Consider the following 21,713-nt stretch of genomic DNA (forward strand, 5'->3'; position numbering starts at 1 on the left):
AGTCATTCTTTTGAAAATTAGTAAATAAAAGGAAAGAAGTAAACATTTGTTCTGAGTAAGCTGTACCTCAGGGTAACACACACACACACACACACACACACACACACACACACACACACACACAAACACAGGATGAGGAATGACTGAAATAACATATCACCATTTTGCAACTCTCAGATGAATCATTGGCTTACGTGTTGATAGTCACTAAGCTCTCTAGAAACTCAGAAAGAGACGTCAACCATCATTGACCTCTTGATAGAAAAATGTCATCTGTCAACTATACTTGACCACACACAAACACACAAAAGTCAAACCTGAATCTGATGAAATCTTACCTTTTCCCTTTCCCATTTTTGGTAACAAAGCAAAATAAAACAAACAAAAAAACTGGGGCCCCATGTATTACAAGTACACATTTTACCATTGCGCTACCTCTCTGGCCCCCCAATACTTTCCTTAAACTAATAGAGCAGATAGTTTTGCAAATGTTTTACTTATAATGCTGTTTCTCAAACTTGAGTAACATAGGCCCCTTTAAAGTAACTATAATTCTTATAAGCCAGGAGTGATTAGAATTATTGTAATGATTAGAATGATTTTTATTATGTGACTATAAACATACAACTAGATGTGAACATTTTATATTTACTGTTCCATACAAGTATAAAACAATATGCATTTAAAGATGTATTTGTGTGTATATGTCTGTGTGTGTGTGTGTGTGTGTGTGTGTGTGTGTGTGTGTGTGCTATGTGTGTGTATGTATGCAAAGAGGGCAGAAGAAGGAGTCAGAACCCCCAAATTTGGATCAGAGGTGGTTGTGAACCACCTGACATGGATACTGAACTCAGGACCTCTGAAAAAGCAGCCAAACTCCAGTTCCTAAACCAATGTACAAGTACATGTCAAATATAAACAAAACTACTCAGTGTTTAAAATTCAGGAGAACAACATTGACTCAAAGACAGAAGAGACATTCTGTTGAAAGGAAGTTGTTGTTTAGCAAGGAGCACAGTGCTGACTGCTGAGAGAGGTGTTCTGTGGGTTCCTTGCCCTTTAGAGCATTGGGATGTCCAAACATTCCCAAGCATCCTTCTCTAAGACACTTGAGAACATTCTCCTTCTTGCAGTGTGTTATGACTCGCTTGTTCTTTCCTTGAAGACAGCTTCCTGTTAAGTTTATGGCCCTAAGATGGTCAGTGTGAAGGTGAGCTGATACAATTTCATTTCCGTTATAAAATTGATCCAGGCCAAAGATGACTACCCAGATTGTTGAGTCTCAGCGTATCTTGACTTTGGAAAACACATTAAAATATCAGTAAATTAGGGCCAGTGACACAAGAGCTATCAAATCTTGTCACCTGAGTTCAACCCCTGGGATCCATTGTGTGAAAAGTAAGAGCTGACTCCTGAAAGTTGACAAGGAGACCATGTCTCAAATGACAACAAAGGAACTGATAACAACACCTACTAAGGTATTTGTGGGAATTTTATAAAATAATAATAATGTATGCAGTGTCAAACTGAGTATGAGGGAAGAAGCTTGCAATCCAAGTACTCGGGAGACTGGGACAAGTGAGAATCATAAGGTCAAGGCTAGCCAGGATTGTGTAGGGAGTACCTGGAGAGGTAGCTCAGTGATTAAGAGCTCTTGGTGCCATTCTAGAGGTTCTGGGCTCTGTTCACAGCACTTACATTGATGTCACAACTGCTTATAACTCCAGCCCCAAGAGATTTGACAGCTTCTTTTGGCCTCTGTATGTATATAGACCGACAGACAGACAGACAGACCAACAGTAAGACAGACAGACAGACAGACAGACAGACACACACACACACACACACACACACACACACACACACACACACACACGCCTAGCTAGTGAACCTTAGCTCTTATTGGCTATTATGTTGATAACTAAGTTATGGTAACATTTTTTGGGCAGATGAGAATCATAAAAAAGGAAACTATCTGATAGGAAATAGGTTGTTGGGGGAAGACTATTCTAAGGAAGCCTTTGGTAGGTAAAATCAGGAATGTGTCCATGATAGAAGTGGGGTCAATAAAGGTGTGGACTGTCAGTCTGAGCTGGCTTGCTTGATGCCCAGACTGGAAGTACAAAGAGATGAAAATGAGACCCAAGGTCAGCCTGAAGGGACAATGCACAGAAAGAGATAGTGAAGGAGAAAGAAAACAAGATGGTACTAGTAACACTAAATGGGATTGTAGAGAACAAAGTTGTCTGTTACTCAGAGAGAGATAAAGAGGAAAACAGAGACAGAGACAGAGAGACAGAGAGAAACCAGGCTTGCCACTCTAAGAGAGAAAGCTGGTTCATTCCTAGCAAAAGATGGTGGTTGGTTTCCAGGGCACAGCAAGTCCCATCAAAGGCTACTTGCCTTGAGGAGCAGTAATAAAGTGTTCTCTCCTTTGAGCCCTGCTGCATTCCAGTTTAAAGGAAAAGGTAAGAGTGAGTCTAACAAATGCCTTGTGGGTCAAAGGTCAGACTTCCTCTGAATTATTTATTCTGCAGTTCTGTGAAATCTCTACTCTCAATCCTTAGTGGCGCAGCTCTGGGTCAAATAATGACAAATCATGGCTCCATTGTCAATCCTATAATTGGATCAGTAGTGGAATATATCATGAGTGACTGTTCGGAAACTGAGCTATCCAGCTTATTTCTTGCTTTAATATTAAGAAAAGGCATGAGTTTTTGTACACCTTTCAGGGCATTATAAATGTACCAAATAAAACCTATTTTGAAAAATGTAATCACTAAAATATTTTTATATAACTGGAAAGCCATTAGACCTCAATTGTTATTCTGGTTTGTTTTGCTGTTGTTGTTGTTGTTATATTGGTTTTTTGGGGAGGGTGTTTGTTTTGGCTTTTGGGTTTTTTGGTTTTTGGTTTTTCGAGACAGGATTTCTCTGTGTAATATCCTTGGCTGTCCTGGAACTCTCTTTGTAGAACATGCTGGCCTTGAACTCACAGCAAACCGCCTGCCTCTGCCTCCTGAGTACTGGGATTAAAGGTGTGTGCCACCATACCTCACCACTTTTTTTTTAAGGTTTATTTTTCTTTTATGTTTGTTTGTCTTCCCTGTGTGTCTGTGTACCATGTGAATGTGAATGCATGCCCAAGCTGGCCAGAACATGGCATCATATTCTCAAGGAACTGGAGGTACAGATATTTGCGCCACCATATTGGTACTGAGAATTGAAATCTCGTTCTCTATTAGTGCAGCCAGAGTTCTTAAGCCCTGAGCTATCTCTCCAGCTGCTCCCTTTACTTTTTTGAGATAAGGTCTCATATGACTCAGGCTGATATCAAACTCGCTTCAATTGCTGGCCCTCCTGGCCTCCCATGTGCTAGGATTCCAAGTGCATACCACAACACGCATGTTAAGTTTATCTTTTCTTTTAAATTTAAGATCTCACACTATAGCCCATCCTGGCCTTGAATCCCTTTGTTTCTCCAGCACTAGGAGTAAAGTCATGAGCACTAGGCCCAGTGTAAACATTATCTTTACAGGAATATTGCTTACACACACTTACTTTTTTCTTTTTCGTTTAGGTTTACCTTTGCTTATTGTTTCTTTGTAGATAGTTTTCTTATAACCTGTTTTCTTTTTTAATCTACATATTGACTTCAAATCTTAAATATGTAAATTTCTTTCTTCTGGGGTTTGGGCAGTTGGTCTTTCAGAGACAGGGTTTCTCTGTGTAGTCTTGGCTGTCCTGGAACTCTGTAGGCCAGGTGTGGGGATGGGGGCTCAAACTCAGATATCCACCTGCCTCTGCCTGCCAAGTACTGGGATTAAAGGAGTGTGCCACCAGTACCTGGCATAAATTTACATTTCTTTTTCTTTCTTTCTTTCTTTCTTTCTTTTCTTTCTTTCTTTCTTTTTTTTTTTTTTTAGAAAGAGTTTACTGTGCTGCCCAGATTGGCCTCCAACTCATGGGAGGAAATCCTCCTGCCTTAGCCATTGAGACTACTGTCATCTGTTCCTGTGCCCAGGTGGTTTTTGCTATTGTTGTTGATTGAATTTTTTGTTTCCTTTTGAGAGGGAGTCTCCTTCGGTAGACTAGCATGGCCTCAAACTTGAGCCCTTGCCTCAGTCTCCCTAGGTGTGCATTACTATGTTGGGCTGTGAGCTCTTTGGAAAGAAGTATCCCTGTTACTGAGTTGAATATGGATTGGGTTGATGTGAAGGCTGAGTTTCAAGATTTTTACTTTTTTTTCACGTTTTTTAAACTTTACTTTTCCCTCTAAAGTGTAAACCAAAACTTCACAACTGCTTCTGTTTTATGCACCACTGTGTCTTTAAGGTGTGACGACAAAGGTTAGATTGTAACTCCCTGGGTTAAGTTATTCATAGATTTAACCACAGTCAGCATATAGATTTCCTCTAAAAGGCAATTTTCAAAGCACAACCTTCAAACTAGCTTCCTCCTGCACAAGGCTCTTTGTGTTCAGTTAGCCTTTGACTTTACCAGTAGTTTTCTTACTAGCCATCTCTGAGCAGGACCCTAGTTGAAATCTAACACTTGTGTGCATGTTTTCATAACATGTTGAGGCACAAATAAACCCCCAAAGCTTAAAAGAAATGCATCATCACACTTTTCTATCTGGCTGCCTTCTAATCTAGAACTGTGTACCAGGAACAGAGCCAAAGGAACACAGAACCAAATCTGTTTTGCTGGAAGAGATAAGTATTTCCTACTGTTTTGCAGGTATCATATTAGTGCTTTGGGGAAACACTAATCTTGGACACCAATTTTTGGGGATTCTTAACAACTGTCATTTTTATGATCATGCAAATTAGTGGGTTTGGGAATTAAGGTCAATGTAATGAGCAATTAAAGTCACAGAGCTAAGAAAACTGCCTTTCCCCTTTTTTAGTTCCTGAGGAAAGTACCTGTTATGTCTCCCTGGTTGACAGGCTCCTCTTGTGTCTTTACTGTAGAAGGACATGATGTTAACACAGCACCTCTCCATATAGGATACTAATTCATCTGATTTGCTTTAGAACATATTGTTGGCAACTTTTTAAAAGTGGCAATCTTCTTATAAAAATAGGAACTTTTGTTCCTCCTTGATTAGCAGAGTGGACCACTTAGTTTTACTTTTAAAAGTTTTGTGTGGGAAGAGGTCATTGGGGACAAGATTTTTTTTCCCTGATTTTCAGTATTTCATAAACTCACCTCCATATTTTACTTGTACAATAATGAACATATTCGTTATGTGTATCACTCAGTTTTCTTCTTTCCTTCCCAGCTCATTTTCTTCCACCCCCATTTTTTTATTTTAATTTTTATTTCTGTGGTGATAGGCATGAAAGCCAAGGTATTGCAAACACCAAGCAGCCTCTAACATTGATGTTATTAGCACCTGAGAACTGTTGGATGGGTATTTTTATTTTGCATATTATTTTGGCTGCAATAAAAATGAGTAAGAAGGGACTAGTAAAAAGGCTTACACTGAATAACTAAATCAAAGAGTAGTTTATTTTTAAAAAAAGGAATCAAAACAGAAACTCTAAGTACCAGTGTGTACATTGTACACATTTAAATGACTCACAAGAATGAAGTTTTGTTTTTCATATATGGTAAGATCATACCACTTGTTTTTCATTGAAAGATGTTCAAGAATTCTGCCTCCAAACTACATACATGACTGCCATTTTAAACAGACCGAATTTCAAACATGCAACAACGCCACTGGTAATAAAGCTTTGGAATGAGTGCTCACTCTATTATTTCACTACAAACAAGATAGAAAGCAAGGTAAGTTGAGAATTTATTCTAAAGTATAATGGATGTTGTCATCATCTACACCAGATCGCCTCACTCCTCTGCTGCCATTTTTAGCAAGTACTCTTTGTCAATCTTGAAGAGTCTCCATCCTTCTTCACTGGACAAATCCGAAGCACCTCTTCTTTTGTAGAAGTTGATAGACGGTTCATTCCACTCAGCTACCAAGAAGTGCATACTGCTGCAGCGACACTTCATGGCAACCTAGTACAAGCAAAAGAAAACATAAGCCCAGTGACATCTCACCCAGATGCCAAGACCCAATTGTGATTCATTCACTACAATAACCCAATGACACTTACAAATTCAGAAGCCCAAATCTGGGGCAGCTGGGTGTGTTAGGTCACAACTATAATCCCAGCACTAGGCAGGTGAAGACAAGCTTCAGGCCAGCCAGGGCACTACATAGTGAATACCTGCCCAGCCTGGACTGTGCAGTGGAATGCTGGTGAACATACCTGGCTTAGATTCTTCAAAATTTCTGATCCTATACCAAAGCCTAAAAGAAAGTAATACAATTTAACTTCGTAAGTCATTTTAAGGCCATAGAGCTCTCATTTCTCTTTAAACTACCGCCAGTTATCTCAACCATACCTCTGTAATCACTCATTACGAAGAAGTCTTCAAGATACAGTAACTTGCCAATCCATGGGTCATAGGTAAAATAGTACATGGCGAAACCAACAATGCTGTGTCCTGTAATGAGAGTATCCCGTGAGACACAAAAGAGAGAAACAGCCCATCCATGCTATATTGGCAGAATCAGAAGCCTATCCTAGATTTTAAGAAATTATACATGCATGTATCACAGAAGCAAGTAGCCAGGAACTGGACTGCCTCCTCATGTTTATGCTAGTACTGTCCAGACCAATGATGAATGATCTAGCTAGTCTCAGACATGTATTTTCGAAAAGCACACATTAGAGATAGCTGAAGTTAGGCTATACTGGTGGACTGGCTAGTCTGCAGCCTGCTGGACTCATACTCAGGAAGTGAGAACACTTTCATGACTTGCCAGAGCAAAAGTGCCATGGACTTAAGCACGCATATTATTCACATCCTAATGACATAATGGTATGTTGGCTTGGCAAGAGTTGGGTTTACAAAGCAGTTTAGAAGAGGAAATACTTGTAGTTTACCAACTCTTGCTTCCTTAAAATCAGAATACCAGGCCCCAAAGCACAATGTTTACTTTCAGAACTTGCCTTCCCATGTATAAATTTTCAATTTACTTCCCCCAGTCTTTGAGGCAGGACAGATAGCAGTAACTGGAAACCGGTGTTACATAACACCCATGTACTTCTAAAACCTAATTCATTTCTTTTGTGTTTTGATTATCTTCTAGGCTAGGGAAGAGACACCATAAGAAAACTGAAGCACCCACCCAAATGACTTCCCCTTTTAGCCGTCTTCTGACCAGTCAACAAGGGCCAGCAAAAAGATAAATATATAAATAAAAATAAAAATAATTAAAAGTTGACTCCCTCATAAGGAGTGTCAATTCAGTTCCAAATGGAGGCAATGGTTGCAAGGTAAACTTTCTAGCCATTTTCTATTTCTTTGCAAACAGACAGGAAGCAAATATAAGTTTCTGATCTACCGTGTTTTAAGTGTGTGATAATAGGACCTTACCTCATTTATCATGATCATCTACTTTATTGTGTAAAGGATCTTTTAGTTACCTCCCCGCCCATCCATGTACACAGAAGGGCCATGTACATGGCGAAGCTAGAGACTGTAACCTGAAGATTGGGACAAATTAAAGAAAAAAATGTGATTTAACACAATTACAAAAAAGGTTAGGTTAGGGTCAAACAAAAACCATTTTATGAAACGGAATTACAACAAATTATATTATACCTAACTTTTCTGGGTTTCCACAGCACTCTGATACTTGCTTAAACAGCTCTCTTAACCCGCCCTATTATAAAGTACAGAACATACATTTTTTTCCTCAGTCATTTGCCAGTCAACAGCCAACACTGGCTGGCTGTTATTTCCAAACAGCTTCTCAGTAACTTCTGCCCGTGTAGTCACGGGTTTTGCACAGTAGACTCTACGGTTTTGATACAACACTCGTTCTCTCTGGCTTCTGGACAGAGAGAAAGGCTTACCTTCAGAGGTCCAGTGCTCTTTAGGCACTTCTGCAACCAGGCAGTGGTAGAAGGGGTGCTCTCCAAAACCATCCTCTAGGAGATCTGTAAGGTGGGGGAGGCAGAGACAGTGTTGGCCTTTGGAGGTGCCAGGAAACAAATAGCTTGTCCTCCCTGCGGCCCCACCCCACCCCCAACCCCTGCCCGCCACGCCTTTGTTACCTTTCTCAGTTAAAATTACTTGATCTTCCATGTATTCATATTTAGCCAGTTCCTGGGGACAATACATATAAAAGAAGGGACTATGAAACTTCTGTTCAGCCAGCCTGGCCAGCTCACAGGAGGGGAAATGGGGCAAGTGGAGTTGGGTGGTAACAGAGTCCTGCCAGACGCCAACCTGCCGGGCTTGACCCAGACTGGGGTTGGCAGGCTGAGAGAAGGGCAATTTACTGGCTGGGCAACTTCTCAGAACTGAAGATAAGGACTCCGGGAAACGGAGCCTCCTCCAACCCTCTGCCCTAGGGAGAGCCCGGGCTTTTTCTTACCTTGATCAGTCGTAGGATGTCACTGCAGTCGGAGGCAGTGGCTGGACGGATCTTAAATTTAGCCATTTTCGTCTTTTGCTTTTCTTCCCTTTGCGCACCAGGCCCCTGTACTTGAACAGCAGGAGGAGGTGGTTCCTCATTCGTCTCCCGGGAGCGTCCTCTTCTCAGTCAGGCTGGCACCATGACCTGGCGAACCTCAGTATAAAACAGAACACCAGCGGACTTTGGGAACGTGCGCAGTTTAGCAGTGGCGAGACCGTGCCTTTTAAGTCCTCAGAAGCTCCTCCTCCGCGACTGTGAGACAGAGATCATATCCAGTAAGGGTACAAGCCCACAGGAGCGCCGCCTCCTTTTCCGGACGCTGCGGGCTTCCGGGCTCTCTCGTGACGCTGATGGCGCAAACCCAGAGGGCGGGTAAGGGCGAGGTGCGCTTCTGAGTTCTCTAGCCTGGCGTCCTCTAGCGGCGTCTTGTGGACCCTTCCCGGAAGCCTATTGCTGCCTAGTGACCTTTGGAAATAAAAAATGAGGATTGCCTCTGTGACCCTGACACTACCAAGAAAAGCAAACTCAGGAAACCAGGCTTTAGGGGATGACAGAAAGATAAGAGTGTGATCAAAGTGTGATCCGGAGGTATAATTTTCCTTTTCCCCTCTTGTAATTTTCCACAGGCAGTTCGTTGTTATGTGGTGATGTCATCATTTTCATGACTAAAGGAATGTATGTATTTGCATATTTTTGTTTTGTTTTGTTTTGTTTTTGAGACAAGTCTCTATGTCTTGTGGCTTGGAACTCACTGTGTACAACAGGCTGTCCTAGAATTCACAGATCATATACATCTGCCTGCCTTGGTTTACAGTGCTAGGATTAAAGACCTCTGCCACCTGGTGATGTTTTCTTGTTTTTACTTCCCCTTCATTTCTTTCTTAAACCTCGGTTCTTCTCTGTGGATTTTGACTGAGACATATACTATATAATTTCCTTTCATGAAAGTTTGTTTTTGTAAAATATTGTAGGTTTTGCTTATTATGTATGTCACCTGGCATTATTGAATGATTTGGCTCATTGCTTAAACATTTTGAGGTTTGGACGTTTTCTTTCAGCACACTGATAGTTGACCTGTTTACCTTTGCTGTTAAAAGCTGCTGTAGCCCCTATTTGCTCCAGTTCATGTGTTTCTTTTGTTTCCTTTGCCTTTATATTTTGAAGTAATTCTAAACTTACTGAATGTGTGATAATAATATCATTACTTCAATGATTACAAGAATGTATGCCACTGTTTTTGCGTTTTCTAGGCTTTTCGAGGTTTTCTAGGTTAGCTCCTTGGATCCACTACGTTTTAGATGTCCAGAGATCAAACTGTTTAGGAACATTTGGGTTTGCCTATTCCTGGATTATACCCACTGGAACAAGTAAGCATTCAAGTATCTGGGGAATGACCTCTCATTTACTTTGGACTTTCCTGGACAGACCCTGTTGAGGTCCCTGCTTCCAAAGCCTTTCCTGGGTTCCAGAGTCACTCAGAGGATTTTTTGTGTATGGGTGTGAGAGATAAAGCATCAGATTGTCCCCAGCATCCTGTCTGTAAAGTGAGGGATTGGATTGGTGCCACATGGCCATTCCTAACGTTTAGTAAGTGACTTTGCCTTTGTTAACTAATAATATCCTGTATGTAGAAATGAAAGTAGAAAAGCATCTTCTGTTATCCCTCCCATTCTTCCATGACTCAGTGCATTACTGAGTCACTGTTCCCAGCTTAGCAGATGCTTTTTTTCAAAGAGCTTTAAGAATAGCACCGGTTCTATCTGAGTTACTACCAGTGCTGTCTTTTCTGACATGGAGGACAAGGCCCTTCCCTTTTTTGCTTCTGTATAGAATGCTAGAGCACTTACATGAGTTTGTTACATATTTACTGATAGCAATGCATTAGACTTCTATGACTCAATAACAAGAATAATTTTTGAAAGAAAACTAAAGCCATTTCCTATTTAGGCTACTTAGTGTTTCAGAATTGTGATTGAACCTAACATTTGGCAAATTTTTATTTGGTTAATGAGTCAACATTTCAACTTGTTGATCTTATATGAGGTACTTGGGGATTATAAATGACCACCAAGTGTTACAACCAGCCCTAAAGGTGCACAGTTTACATTTAGAGATGTGTTTGTACTTTACCATAATGGAATTGAATCTATGAGAAAGGGAATTATTTTTTATTAATTTATTCAGATTACAACTCAACTGTTATCCCATCACTTGTATCCTCCCAATCCTCCCTCCCTCCTACTTTCACCCTATTCCCCTCCCCTAGGTCTAAGACCGAGGGGGACCTCCTCCCCCACTATATGGTCATAGCATAGGCTTTCAAGTTTCATTTGGCAGCCTGCTTATTCTTTCTTTGAGTGCCATCAGACCTCTCCACCAAGGGAAGGCCATCAAATATGGGGCACCAGAGTTCATGTCAAAGTTAGTCCCTACTCTCCACATAACTGTGGAGAATATCATGTCCATTGGCTAGATCAGAATAGGGGCAATAGTTTGAGCAGACCCCCCGGGCCACGATCCACCAGTCAAGATGTTCTTGTTGTAGGTTTCTAGGACCCTCTGGGTCCTTCTATTTCCCCATCTCCTATATTTATCTTACCTAGAGTCTCAGTAGGATGTTCTCACATCTATCCCAATCTGCTGGTAAGTGAAGACTTTCATGGGACATGCCTTTTGGGCTAGTGCCCAATTATAGTGAGTATATACCATGTAAGTCTTTCTGCTTCTGGGTTTACTCACTCAGTATGATCATTTCTAGTTCCATCCATTCGTCTACAAATTTCGGGATTTCTTTGTTTTTAATAGCTGAGTAGTATTCCATAGTGTAAATGAACCACAGTTTCTTTAAGAAAGGGAATTCTTATCACTGAGATGGATAAATGGGGAGAGTGGAAGGAAGAATAGCCAAGGTAGTGATTTTGGTTTTTGTCTCACTTCCAGGTTTCACAAAGTTGAATGCCCCAAAAATTATTATGATATTTCATGTAGACCATGCCACCAGAAGTCAGTTTTTGAAAACAGGTTGTCTTATGCCATCCCTTTTGTATTCATTATATGTGGCCATGTAGAAAGTCATCACACACTCAGTTTCTTAACACATATTTATTATTCCAGAATGTATAAGTCAAGAGTCCAGGCCATGGCTGTACTGAATATTTTGTTAATTGTGTTAGCCAGGCTGTACTGCTACACAGAACAAGTCCATGTTTGCACCAATTACTGACCTTGGCAGTATTTCTCTGTCTGTCTGTCTCTGTGTCTGTCTCTCTGTCTCTCTCTGTGTCTGTCTGTCTATCTGTCTGTCTGTCTGCCTGTCCCTCTCTCCCTCCTCCCCCTCTCATTTTTTGAGACATGATTTCTCTGTGTATCCTTGGCTGTCCTGAAACTCATTCTTCAGGCCAGACTGGCCTCCAACTCACAGAGATCTGCCTCTGCCTACCTACTTCTGGCAATAAAGATGTGCACTCCACTATCATGCATCATCTCTTTGTTAAACAAATTTATTTTATTCTTGAATTGTGTGTGTGTGTGAGAGAGAGAGAGAGAGAGAGAGAGAGAGAGAGAGAGAGAGAGAGAGAGAGAGAGAGAGTGTGCAGGTGCCTGAGACAGCCAGAAAAGAGCATTAGATACCCTAAAGCAGTGGTTTCAACCTGTGGGTCACAACCCCTTTGAGGGTATCATATCAGATATTTACATTACAATTCATAACAGTAGCAAAATTACAGTTATAAAGTAGCAATGGAATAATTTTATGGTTGGGAGTCATCACAACATTAGGAACTATATTAAAGTGTCATAGTATTAGGGAGATTGAGAACCACTAAAGTGTTTGCCTCACAAACATGAATACCTGAGTTTGCTCCTCAGCACCATTACAGGTGGCATGAGCCTGTAATCTCCATGCTGGGGGGCGGGACAGGAAAATCCCCAGAGCTTGCTGGCCAGTTAGCATAGCCCAGTCAGTGAGGTCCAGAGGCAGTGAGAGACACTGACTGAAAACATAAGTTGAGGAGTGATAGAGGAAGACTAGTGACATCAACTTTTGCTCCACCCCCCAACACACCTTACAAGCTCTGTAAGGTTGATGCAGCCTCTTCGAGTGAATCTTGGTAGCCTTATAAACAGAGAGAAAGATGCCACCCAGACACAGAAATCTATATGCAACAGAGGCCTTTATGAGAACTTATCATGTCATTTGAATTTCCAGCCTCTAAAACTGTGAGCTAACTAAATCCGTTTTCTTTATAATGCAGCTCGACTCCAGTATATGAGTAGCACAGTTCCTATTTTCTGGAGATGGATAGTTCAATAACTGAAATTCTTAAGACTCTAGTTATGGTGAGAAGGGTTCACTTTCCCAGATGAAAACAACAGGAACAATGAGAATTGTGGTGCAGGACAGTTTGTAACCCAACCAGTGGTATTATCTCCAGTCTGATCATGTCTCCTGATGTGATGTCCTAAGGGGAGATTATTGCTCATCCATCAGCTCAAGAGATCAAGGCTCGAACATCTCATAAATATGTAGGAGATCTGAAAAGTGCAATCAACCACCCAGGACTCCTAAAAATATCACCACTTTGAATCTGAGTATGGAAGTTAGCCAATAAGAAGATCATAGGAAATAATTGCCTGTTAGTACTCACAGTGTAAGACACCCCCACTTTTCCCTATGGCCCCTGGGTACATGTAACAGATTTCAAAGTTCAGAATCCAGCTTGCCAGTCTTTGTACCATTTGCAGACTGGCAATTAAGTCTTGAGAGAGAATTCAAGAAAATAGAAGACACTTCAAAGAGGGAAATGCAAGAGAGTAAACTCCACCCAAGCAGCCTTACTTTTGTCTAAGCAGCAAGGAACAGCCTTATGTTTTGGCTCAGAGTACGTGATGTTTGGCAGAGTCTGCTGGCTAGCACCAAGGTTATTGCCTGAGAACTCATTCTGGAAAAGGAGTACTTGGGAGTGAGTCATTTCTCATGAAAGGATGATGGAGTTAGGAGATGCAGGTAAGAAGATGAAAGGGAGTCCATGACCTTAAAACTGACGAAACTGCTCTGAAAGCTTGGAAACCAAAAATGTATAAATAAAACTGACAAAACTGGAACACATTTAAATGTCTCCTTCAAAAAAAGAGCTGCAGCAAAAAAAAAAAAAAAGAAATATATAAATGCAGTCTCGTTTATTCATTCACTTTTCTTTCATTCATTCATTCATTCTTTCATTGTACTGAAATCAAATCCAGGCCTCTTGCTTGCTAGAGAAGTTGCTTTAATATTGAGCTACACACACATATCCAGAAAAGAAAACATCAAACTCTTGCCATGTGTGACATGTGTTGCTTGTTACCTTACAGATGTGACTTGGGTTTTTTTTTCTTTTTTACATTTATCCCTTCCCTTTCTTCCCTCCAAATCTAACCATATACCATTATCCACTATTTTTCAAATTCATCGCCTCTTTTTACATTATTGATATTTATATTCAGTATACACACACACACACACACACACACATAACTTGCTCAGTCTGTACAATATTACTTGTACGCATATTTTCAGGGCTGAACGTTAGGTACTGGATAATCTATTGATGTTATCTTCCCTGAGGAAGACTATTTCTCCTGCTCTCAGTATTCCTTAATGGCCTGTAATTCTTTGTGTAGGGTTAAGGCCCCACCCACTTTGGCATACCTATTGGTATTGTCCTTGTTCAGCTCATGTTTGGGCAGTCATATTGGGGAGACCTATGGGTGTAGCTTCTGACATTACTAGAAGACACAATCTCACACTAACTCCCTGAATATCTGACACTTACAAGCTTTCCACCCTCTCCTCCAAAATGTTCCATGAGCTCTAGGTACATCAGTGTTTTGTAGTTGTATCACTTGAGACTGGGTCTTGCACATATGCATTTAGCTTGGTTATGGTTTTCTGTAGTGGTCTCCCTCTATTGAAAAGAGAAGCTTCCTTAATGAAGGGTGTGGTGGTTTGAATAACAATGGTCTCTATATATGCCTATACTTGAATGTTTGGCTCACACTTGGTTTTTAATAAATTTTCTTTTTGATTTGTCTTGACCCATTTTTCATTCAGTAGTGAGGTGTTCAGCTTCCACAAGTTTATAACCTTTCTGTGTTGATGATATCCAGTTTTAATCCATGGTGGTCCAACAGGGTTCAGGCTGTTATTTCAAGTTTTTGTACCTGCCTTGTGTCAAGTATGTGGTCAGTTTTGGAGAAAGTTTGATGAGCTGTTGAGAAGAAGATCTATTCTTTTGTGTTGGGGTGAAATGTTCTGTTAGGTCTATTTGGTTTATGACATTAGTTAGCCCCAGAATTTCTCTGGTTAGTTTTTGTCTAAGATAACTTGTCTAAGAACTGCAATATCCTCTTATGGATTTTTCCTTTGATGAGTATTTACTATCTCTGATTAGTTTTGGTTTGAAAACTATTTCATCAGATATTAAAGTGGCTATACCATCTTGCTTCTTGGGTCCATTGCTTGGAATATCTTTTTCCGTCTTCACCCTGAGGTCATCTCTATCCTTGATGGTGATGAGTGCTTTTTTGGATGTAGCAGAAATATGGATTCTGTTTTCTAATCCAGTCTGTTAGCTTGTGTATTGTGTTGGAGAATTGAGGTCATTGATACTGGGAGTTATCAACAGGCAATGTTTATTGATTTCTGTTCATTTTTTGTTGTTGTTGTGATATGGGTTTTTTCTACTTTCTTTTTTGTTTGGTTTGGTTTGGTATGGCTTGGCTTGTTGTATTGTAGTTGTTTGTTTGTTTGTTTGTTTGTTTCTCAAGACAGAGTTTCTCTGTGTAGCGTCAGCTGTCCTGGACTCACTTTGTAGACCAGCCTGGCCTTGAACTCACTGAGTTCTGTCTGCCTCTGCCTCTGCCTCACTGAGTGCTGAGATTACAGAAGTGTATCATGCCTGTCTTCTATTCCTTTGATTTACTGGTCAGAGATTATTTATTCTTGTGTTTTCTTGGGTGTGGTTAACCTCCTCAGGTTGAAGTTTTACTTCTAGTGCCTTCTGTATGGCTGGGTTTGTGGGTAGATACTACTTAAATTTGGTTGTATCGTGTCTTATTTTCTCCATCTATTGTTATTGAAATTATGCTGCATATAGTAATCTGGGCTTGCATCTGCGGTCTCTTAGAATTTGTCAAGCATCTGTCCAGGCCTTTCTGGTTTTTCAGAGATCCCATTGAGAAATCAAGTGTTATTCTAATAGGTCCTCATTTATATGTGACTTGGTCTTTTTCCCATGTAGTTTTTAGTCTTTTTGTTCTATACATCTAGTGTTATATTATTATATAGTGTTATATTATATTATATTATTCATATATATAATGTTATGTTATATTATATTATATTGTATATATTATATTATATTGTATTATATTATTCTGATTCTGTTTACTTGTACCTTGGTAGGTACTACCTACTTTAGGTTGGGGACATTTTCTACTATGATTTTTGTTTAAAATATTTTCTGTGGTTTTGATTGGGTATATAGGATACACTTCCTGTTCTAAGCCTGGAGTGTGAGAGTAGATATTACTGGATGGAAAGGATGCATATGTTATAGGAGAGCTCTGTGAGTTTTAAGATAGATAGGATCCTGATCTAAGCTTAGAGCTCCTTTGTGGTGCAGGCAGAGGATGTCAAATTAGACTGCTGCACTGTATATGGGACCCAGGCTCAATCTTATAAGTTTGAGAAAAACCCCCAGGCTAGCCCTGGAGGAGGATGTAGTACTGGGTATTAGGTATGGGGTAGGGTGGTAGATGTCACCTTCTTTTTGATTTTTGATACACAATCCATTTAGCCAGGTTGGCTTCAAATTTGTGGTAGCCTGCGTCCAAACTACCAGGATTACAGGCATGTTCCACTATGTCATTCTTTCTCACTTAATCCCAATTTCAGTACATTGTTACATTTTTAAAAAACATTTGTCTACCATTTTCATGTAAATTTTATTACATTTAAAAAATACGAAATATAATGGTGTGAGGGACCCACTGACACATGATTTTGGTGCCTTCCATCCTATAACATGACCACCTTGTCGCCAGTTATTTCTTATAACCTCCAACTGGTCTAAGGGGTATGGGAACTGCCCTTCCTGGACCCATGGACTGGGGCCTACCCTGTGTCCCCATAGAAAGTATCATGGAGAAATTGCTGCACCTTTGGACCACATTATATAGGGATCCAAGTTGCTGAGCATTTCTACAACTAATGTTCCTTAAGAGGTAGTAGACAATTTCCCAGCCAATGTATCAGCCATATGATGGTTAATATTGACTGTTAACTTTACTGAATCTAGAATCTCCTAAGAGATAAGCTTCTTGGAAATCCTGTGAGGAATAAGCTGGTCTATGTTAAGTGAGATGAGGATAACCCCTCCAAATGTAAGGCAGTTCCATTCTGTGGACTGGAATCTTTACTGCAAGAAATGGAGAAAACTACCTGACCACGAGCAGTCATTGTACTCCTCTCCCTGACAGCAGATGCAACATGAGCAGCTAACTCAAGCTCCTCATACCAGACCTTCCCATGTATGATATACTTGAACACCAAACTGTGAGCCAAAATAAAGCCAGCCTGCCTTCCTGCCTTCCTTCTTTCCTTCCTTCCTTCTTTCCTTCCTTCCTCCTTTCCTTCCTTTTGTGGCTTTTGTCAGGTATGTTGTTGCAACAGTGAAATAAGTAACTAATGGATGCTGGCATTATCATCTGAATATTGTTAGAAGTGAATATGTTCATAAGATGGTTGTGAGCCTGGGATGGAACCCCTGCTTTAAGAATATGAAAATGTCCATGGAAACTCATGCCCTACCTACTGTATAGAAGATTTCCATGGAGGAACTCTTCCAGTTGGCTACTGTTAACCACCTCTGACCAGAAAAAAAGCTTGATTTTTTTTAGAGTTACTTATTTCACTAATTCAACTTGATATTGAAGAAGCTGTGAAATGACCCAAGTTACCGTGATGCATGAAATTCAGCGCAGCAATTTTTCTGAGTGTGGTGGCACATATCTTTGACTCAGCTGCTCAGAAGGATGAGGCAAGAGAATCACAAGTTCAAGGCTTGCCTGGTTAATTTAGTGAGACCCTGGCTCCAAATGAAATATAAAGGAGGATATAGGTATAGCTCAGTAGTAGAGCACATGCCTAGTGTGTGATTGTCTCTGAATTCAACCCTCGTACCACAAAAGCAAAAAAGAAAAAGACGATTTCTTGCTCTTTTCTTTAAAAAAGCTTTATTATTATTATTTCTCTTTTTCTGTGGGCAAGCCATGGCACATATATGGAGCTAAAATTACAGTTTGTATGTGTCAGTTGCCTTTTTCTATCATGTGGGTCCTAAGAATTGAACTCAGGTCCTCAGGCTTTTGTAGCAAGTGCTTTTACTCACTGAGCCACCTTGTTGGCCCTCTTTCAGGTTTCTAAAGGCAAAATTAAGAGTGGTCACTGATGAAAAATTATCTTACTCACTTATACCAGTCTTTAGTATTGTCCTATTCCTAATTATGCACTCATATTGATTATATTTTTAAACAGCTAGTATTTTCTTAGAGTTGTGAATTAGTTTCAACAGTCTAATATCACTACCCTATTTTGCTTCATCTGTTAAATCAAACCCATAATTCTGTAGCAGTAATATAATATAATTTTTAAAATTCAAGTTCTAGCTAAGGATGTAGCTCCATGGTAGAATGCTTGCCTAATGTTTGTGAAGCCCTGGGTACCATCTCCAGCACTAAGGGGACATTTTTACATATATGTTAATTAAGATGAAGCATTAGAAAAACATTAAGTGTTTTATAATGGAAATAAAATATATATTAGCATAAGTAAAAAAGCCACCAATTTGAGATGAGAACTTTATCTCTTGAAGTAAAATCCTAGCATGTATGTAAACATACAACATATGATATTAAACAGAAGCATATAAAAATAAATGCACAATTAGAAAGTTTAAATTTGTTTGTTATAAACCTAAGGAGAAACCTGTATTTGATGTTTTATGCATTGATTCATTATGACAGACATGAAACCTCCTGTAAATTTTATTGTAGTAACTTCCCTCATGTGGTCATTTATGCATCTGTGTTTGTGAAAAGCTGTCTCATGTCAAGTTTCCTAGGTTTCACCTTTCAGACTCTCTGGCATTTAAGATATGAGACCGATTGTTTTATAAGAAAAATACTCACTATACAGAGAAAGAGATCATACATTTCCATTATCCAGCTTCGGAAAAACTAGGAAGTGAATTGTCTGTCTAAATAAAGGTAATCTACATGAATATTGTTTGGATGCATAAGGGTTTCCTCCCCCTGCCCTTCAATCCTAGCAATTGATGAAGAGACTGATGTCAAATCAGATCAATGTCTGGTTTGTTTCTCCCAGCGCCTCCAATATCTATTATGGAGAGTTCGGTCATCACAAAAGCATAACAGGTTCATGGTTCTTGTATCTAAATTTCTCATTACCATCTCCCTAAGGAAAAGTGAAGCCTAAAGATGGGAAAGTACTAGTCTGTGATCACACAGGGTAAAGTCAGAAATTCAACTAGTCTCCTGACTTTTACTTAGTTGATCTTTCATTACACTCTTGTGCAGTTGCAGTCCTCATATCTCCTTGCCAAAATGGTAAGCATAAAAATACTGTACTGAGATAAAACTTAGATGAAAGCCAGTCAACACATTTGCTCTGTGTCACAAATTAAGTTCTCCTAGTGTATGTATGGTTTTATTGTTATTATTTTTGGACTGCTGTGAGATTGAAGCATGACATCATGTGTACCAGAGAACCAAACCTCAGCTTTGTACATGTCTGCTTTTCTTTTCTTTTCATTTTCTTTAATATGAGGATTCTCTGTTTAGTTCTGAGCCCCAGTTCTTAACTGGGTTATTTGGTTTGGTGGTGTTTAATTTCTTGAGTTCTTTATATATCTTGAAAATTAGACCTTTGTCAGATGTAGGGTTAGTGAAGATCTTTCCCCAGTCTGTAGGCTGTCACTTTGTTCTCTTGACAATGTCTCCTGCCTTATAGAAGCTTCTCAGCCTCATGAGGTCCCATTTGTTAATTGTTGACCTTAAGGCCTGGGCTGTTGGTGTTCTGTTCAGGAAGTCGTCTCCTGTGCCAACATGGTCCAGGATCTTCCCCACTTTTTCCTTTAACCGATTTAGTGTGTCTGGTTTTATGTTGAGGTCTTTAATCCACTTGGACTTGAGTTTTGTACATGGTGACAAATATCAGTCTAATTGCATTTTTCTACATTTAGACATCCAATTAGACCAACACTATTTGTTGAAGATGCTATCCTTTTCCCATTGAATAGATTTGGCTTCTTTATCAAAAATCAAGTGACCATATATGTGTGAGGATTCATTTCTGGGTCTTTGATTCTATTCCATTGATCAACCAGCCTATTGCTGTGCCAGTACCATGCTGTTTTAATTACTGTTGCTCTATAGTACAGCTTGAGGTCAGGAATGTAGATTCCTCCAAAGGATCTTTTATTGTACAGGATTGTTTTAGCTATTCTGGGTTTTATTTTTTTTGTTTTGTTTTGTTTTAACATATGAAGTTGAGGATTGACCTTTCAATGTCTTTAAAAATTGTGGAAGTATTCTTTAATATGAGGGTTAACTATGCAGTCAAGGCTGGCCTTTAACTTGAGACGCTCACCTCAGCCTCCATATAGCTTATATTTTTATGCCTTGTACCACTATTCCCCATATGTTTGCCTTTTAAAAGTAACAACAGAGAATGGGGCTCACAATTGCTGTGTCCACAACTTCATGTTCCTAAGTCTTCTTCCTCTGTTTTATCTCCTTCCTCAACCCCACTCCCCAAAATAAAACTACTAAATAGAATTCTGCAGTATGAATCAATAATGTCTATTGACCAGGCTGAGTAGATAGACAATACAATTAGGACCCAGCTAATTTGAAGAGGCTGAAGGAAGCTTCCCTTGTCCATACGTGTCACAGCTTGGCTTCAAATTTACCATCCTATTCCCTCTGTCTCCCAAGTGCTGTGATTATGGGAGTGTTACCAACATACCCAGTGACCTTTGCCTTTTCTCTACATTTTCTCTAAAATATTTCCAAGTGTAACTTGCAGTTAAAGGTTGATTACATTATAGATGAAATCTGATTATAAAGTGAAGGAGGTTGTAAATAATTTATCCTAGGTGATATGTTCCTGATTGGACCTTGTTCATATTGTGTCTGAACAGGAAGATAAAATGTTCCGAGCAAAGGGCAATAGCACTGATTATGTGACCTCTGTGATGATTCTTGATTGTATACCCTTTAGGATAGACCTCATCAAATGGAATACATCAAAATAAAAATCATTACATATTTATTATTCCTGAGAGTGGTAATTTGAATGTAATTGGCCTGCTTATGGGAGTGGTACTATTAGGATTTGTGCCCTTGCTGGAGGAAGTGTGTTACTATAGGGATGGGCCTTGAGGTCTCCTATACTCAAGCTATGCCCAGTGTGACACACAATATCCTGTTGCCTGTGGATCAAGATGTACAACTCTTGCCTCCTCCATCACCATGTCTGCATAAATGCTACCATGCTGCCTGCCATAATGATAATGGACGAAAATGCTAAAACTGTAAGCTAGCCACCATACCGTCCTCATTGTGTGCCTTCACAGCAATGAAACCCTAACCAGTACATTGAGAAAGTTCAATATGTCACAAAATGGCAATGATTATGAAAATAAGAAGAGAAAACAAGAAATAGCAATTGAATATGTGTGACATGAAAGCACAAGAGACGGGACCAGCAGGAAGGGGGAGAGGAATAGGCCAAGGCAGTGGAAGGGACATAACAACCAAATGCAATGATATATGTTATAAAACTATCACATGAAAACCCATTATGTTGCACACTAATTACAAAAAAAATAATAAAAGAATGACCCACTGTAAAGCCAAGATAAAACAGGTTGAGAAATAACTTCTAAACCAGTTGGGCCATTAACAAATTCTTCCTAATACAAATAAGTGTAATCCTTAATGTCATCCGGTAGAAAGGAAGGGGCAGACAATTAAAGGATGCCTACTATGTTCTAAGCATTTTACAGTTTTACATAATTTACTATTCATAAAAATGGGAAGGAAGAAAATATAATGTGAACTCTGTGTTACATAATAGAATTTAGGAACC

At 39.6% G+C, this 21,713-nt stretch overlaps 2 protein-coding genes across 2 annotated transcripts in view; one reads left to right on the forward strand and one right to left on the reverse strand.

The window, feature by feature from the left end:
• Positions 1 to 5,492: 5,492 nt before the first annotated feature.
• Positions 5,493 to 8,758, reverse strand: SAT1 (spermidine/spermine N1-acetyltransferase 1). Its single transcript, XM_084791143.1, has 6 exons — positions 8,459 to 8,758; positions 8,136 to 8,187; positions 7,935 to 8,018; positions 6,415 to 6,516; positions 6,279 to 6,319; positions 5,493 to 6,024 (listed from the first exon to the last, which is right to left on the reverse strand). The coding sequence occupies exons 1-6, from the start codon at positions 8,522 to 8,524 to the stop codon at positions 5,854 to 5,856; spliced, it is 516 nt and encodes a 171-aa protein (XP_084647269.1). The 5' UTR covers positions 8,525 to 8,758; the 3' UTR covers positions 5,493 to 5,853.
• A 222-nt stretch (positions 8,759 to 8,980) lies between these two features.
• Positions 8,981 to 21,713, forward strand: part of ACOT9 (acyl-CoA thioesterase 9) — a 78,856-nt gene continuing 66,123 nt past the window's right edge. The window contains exon 1 of the mRNA XM_084791133.1: positions 8,981 to 9,088. The gene's annotated coding sequence lies outside the window, so the exon portion shown is untranslated. The remainder of the gene's footprint in view (positions 9,089 to 21,713) is intronic.

Source organism: Acomys minous (genome assembly GCF_964271855.1).
Source record: "Acomys minous genome assembly, chromosome: 7".
NCBI lineage: Eukaryota > Metazoa > Chordata > Mammalia > Rodentia > Muridae > Acomys > Acomys minous.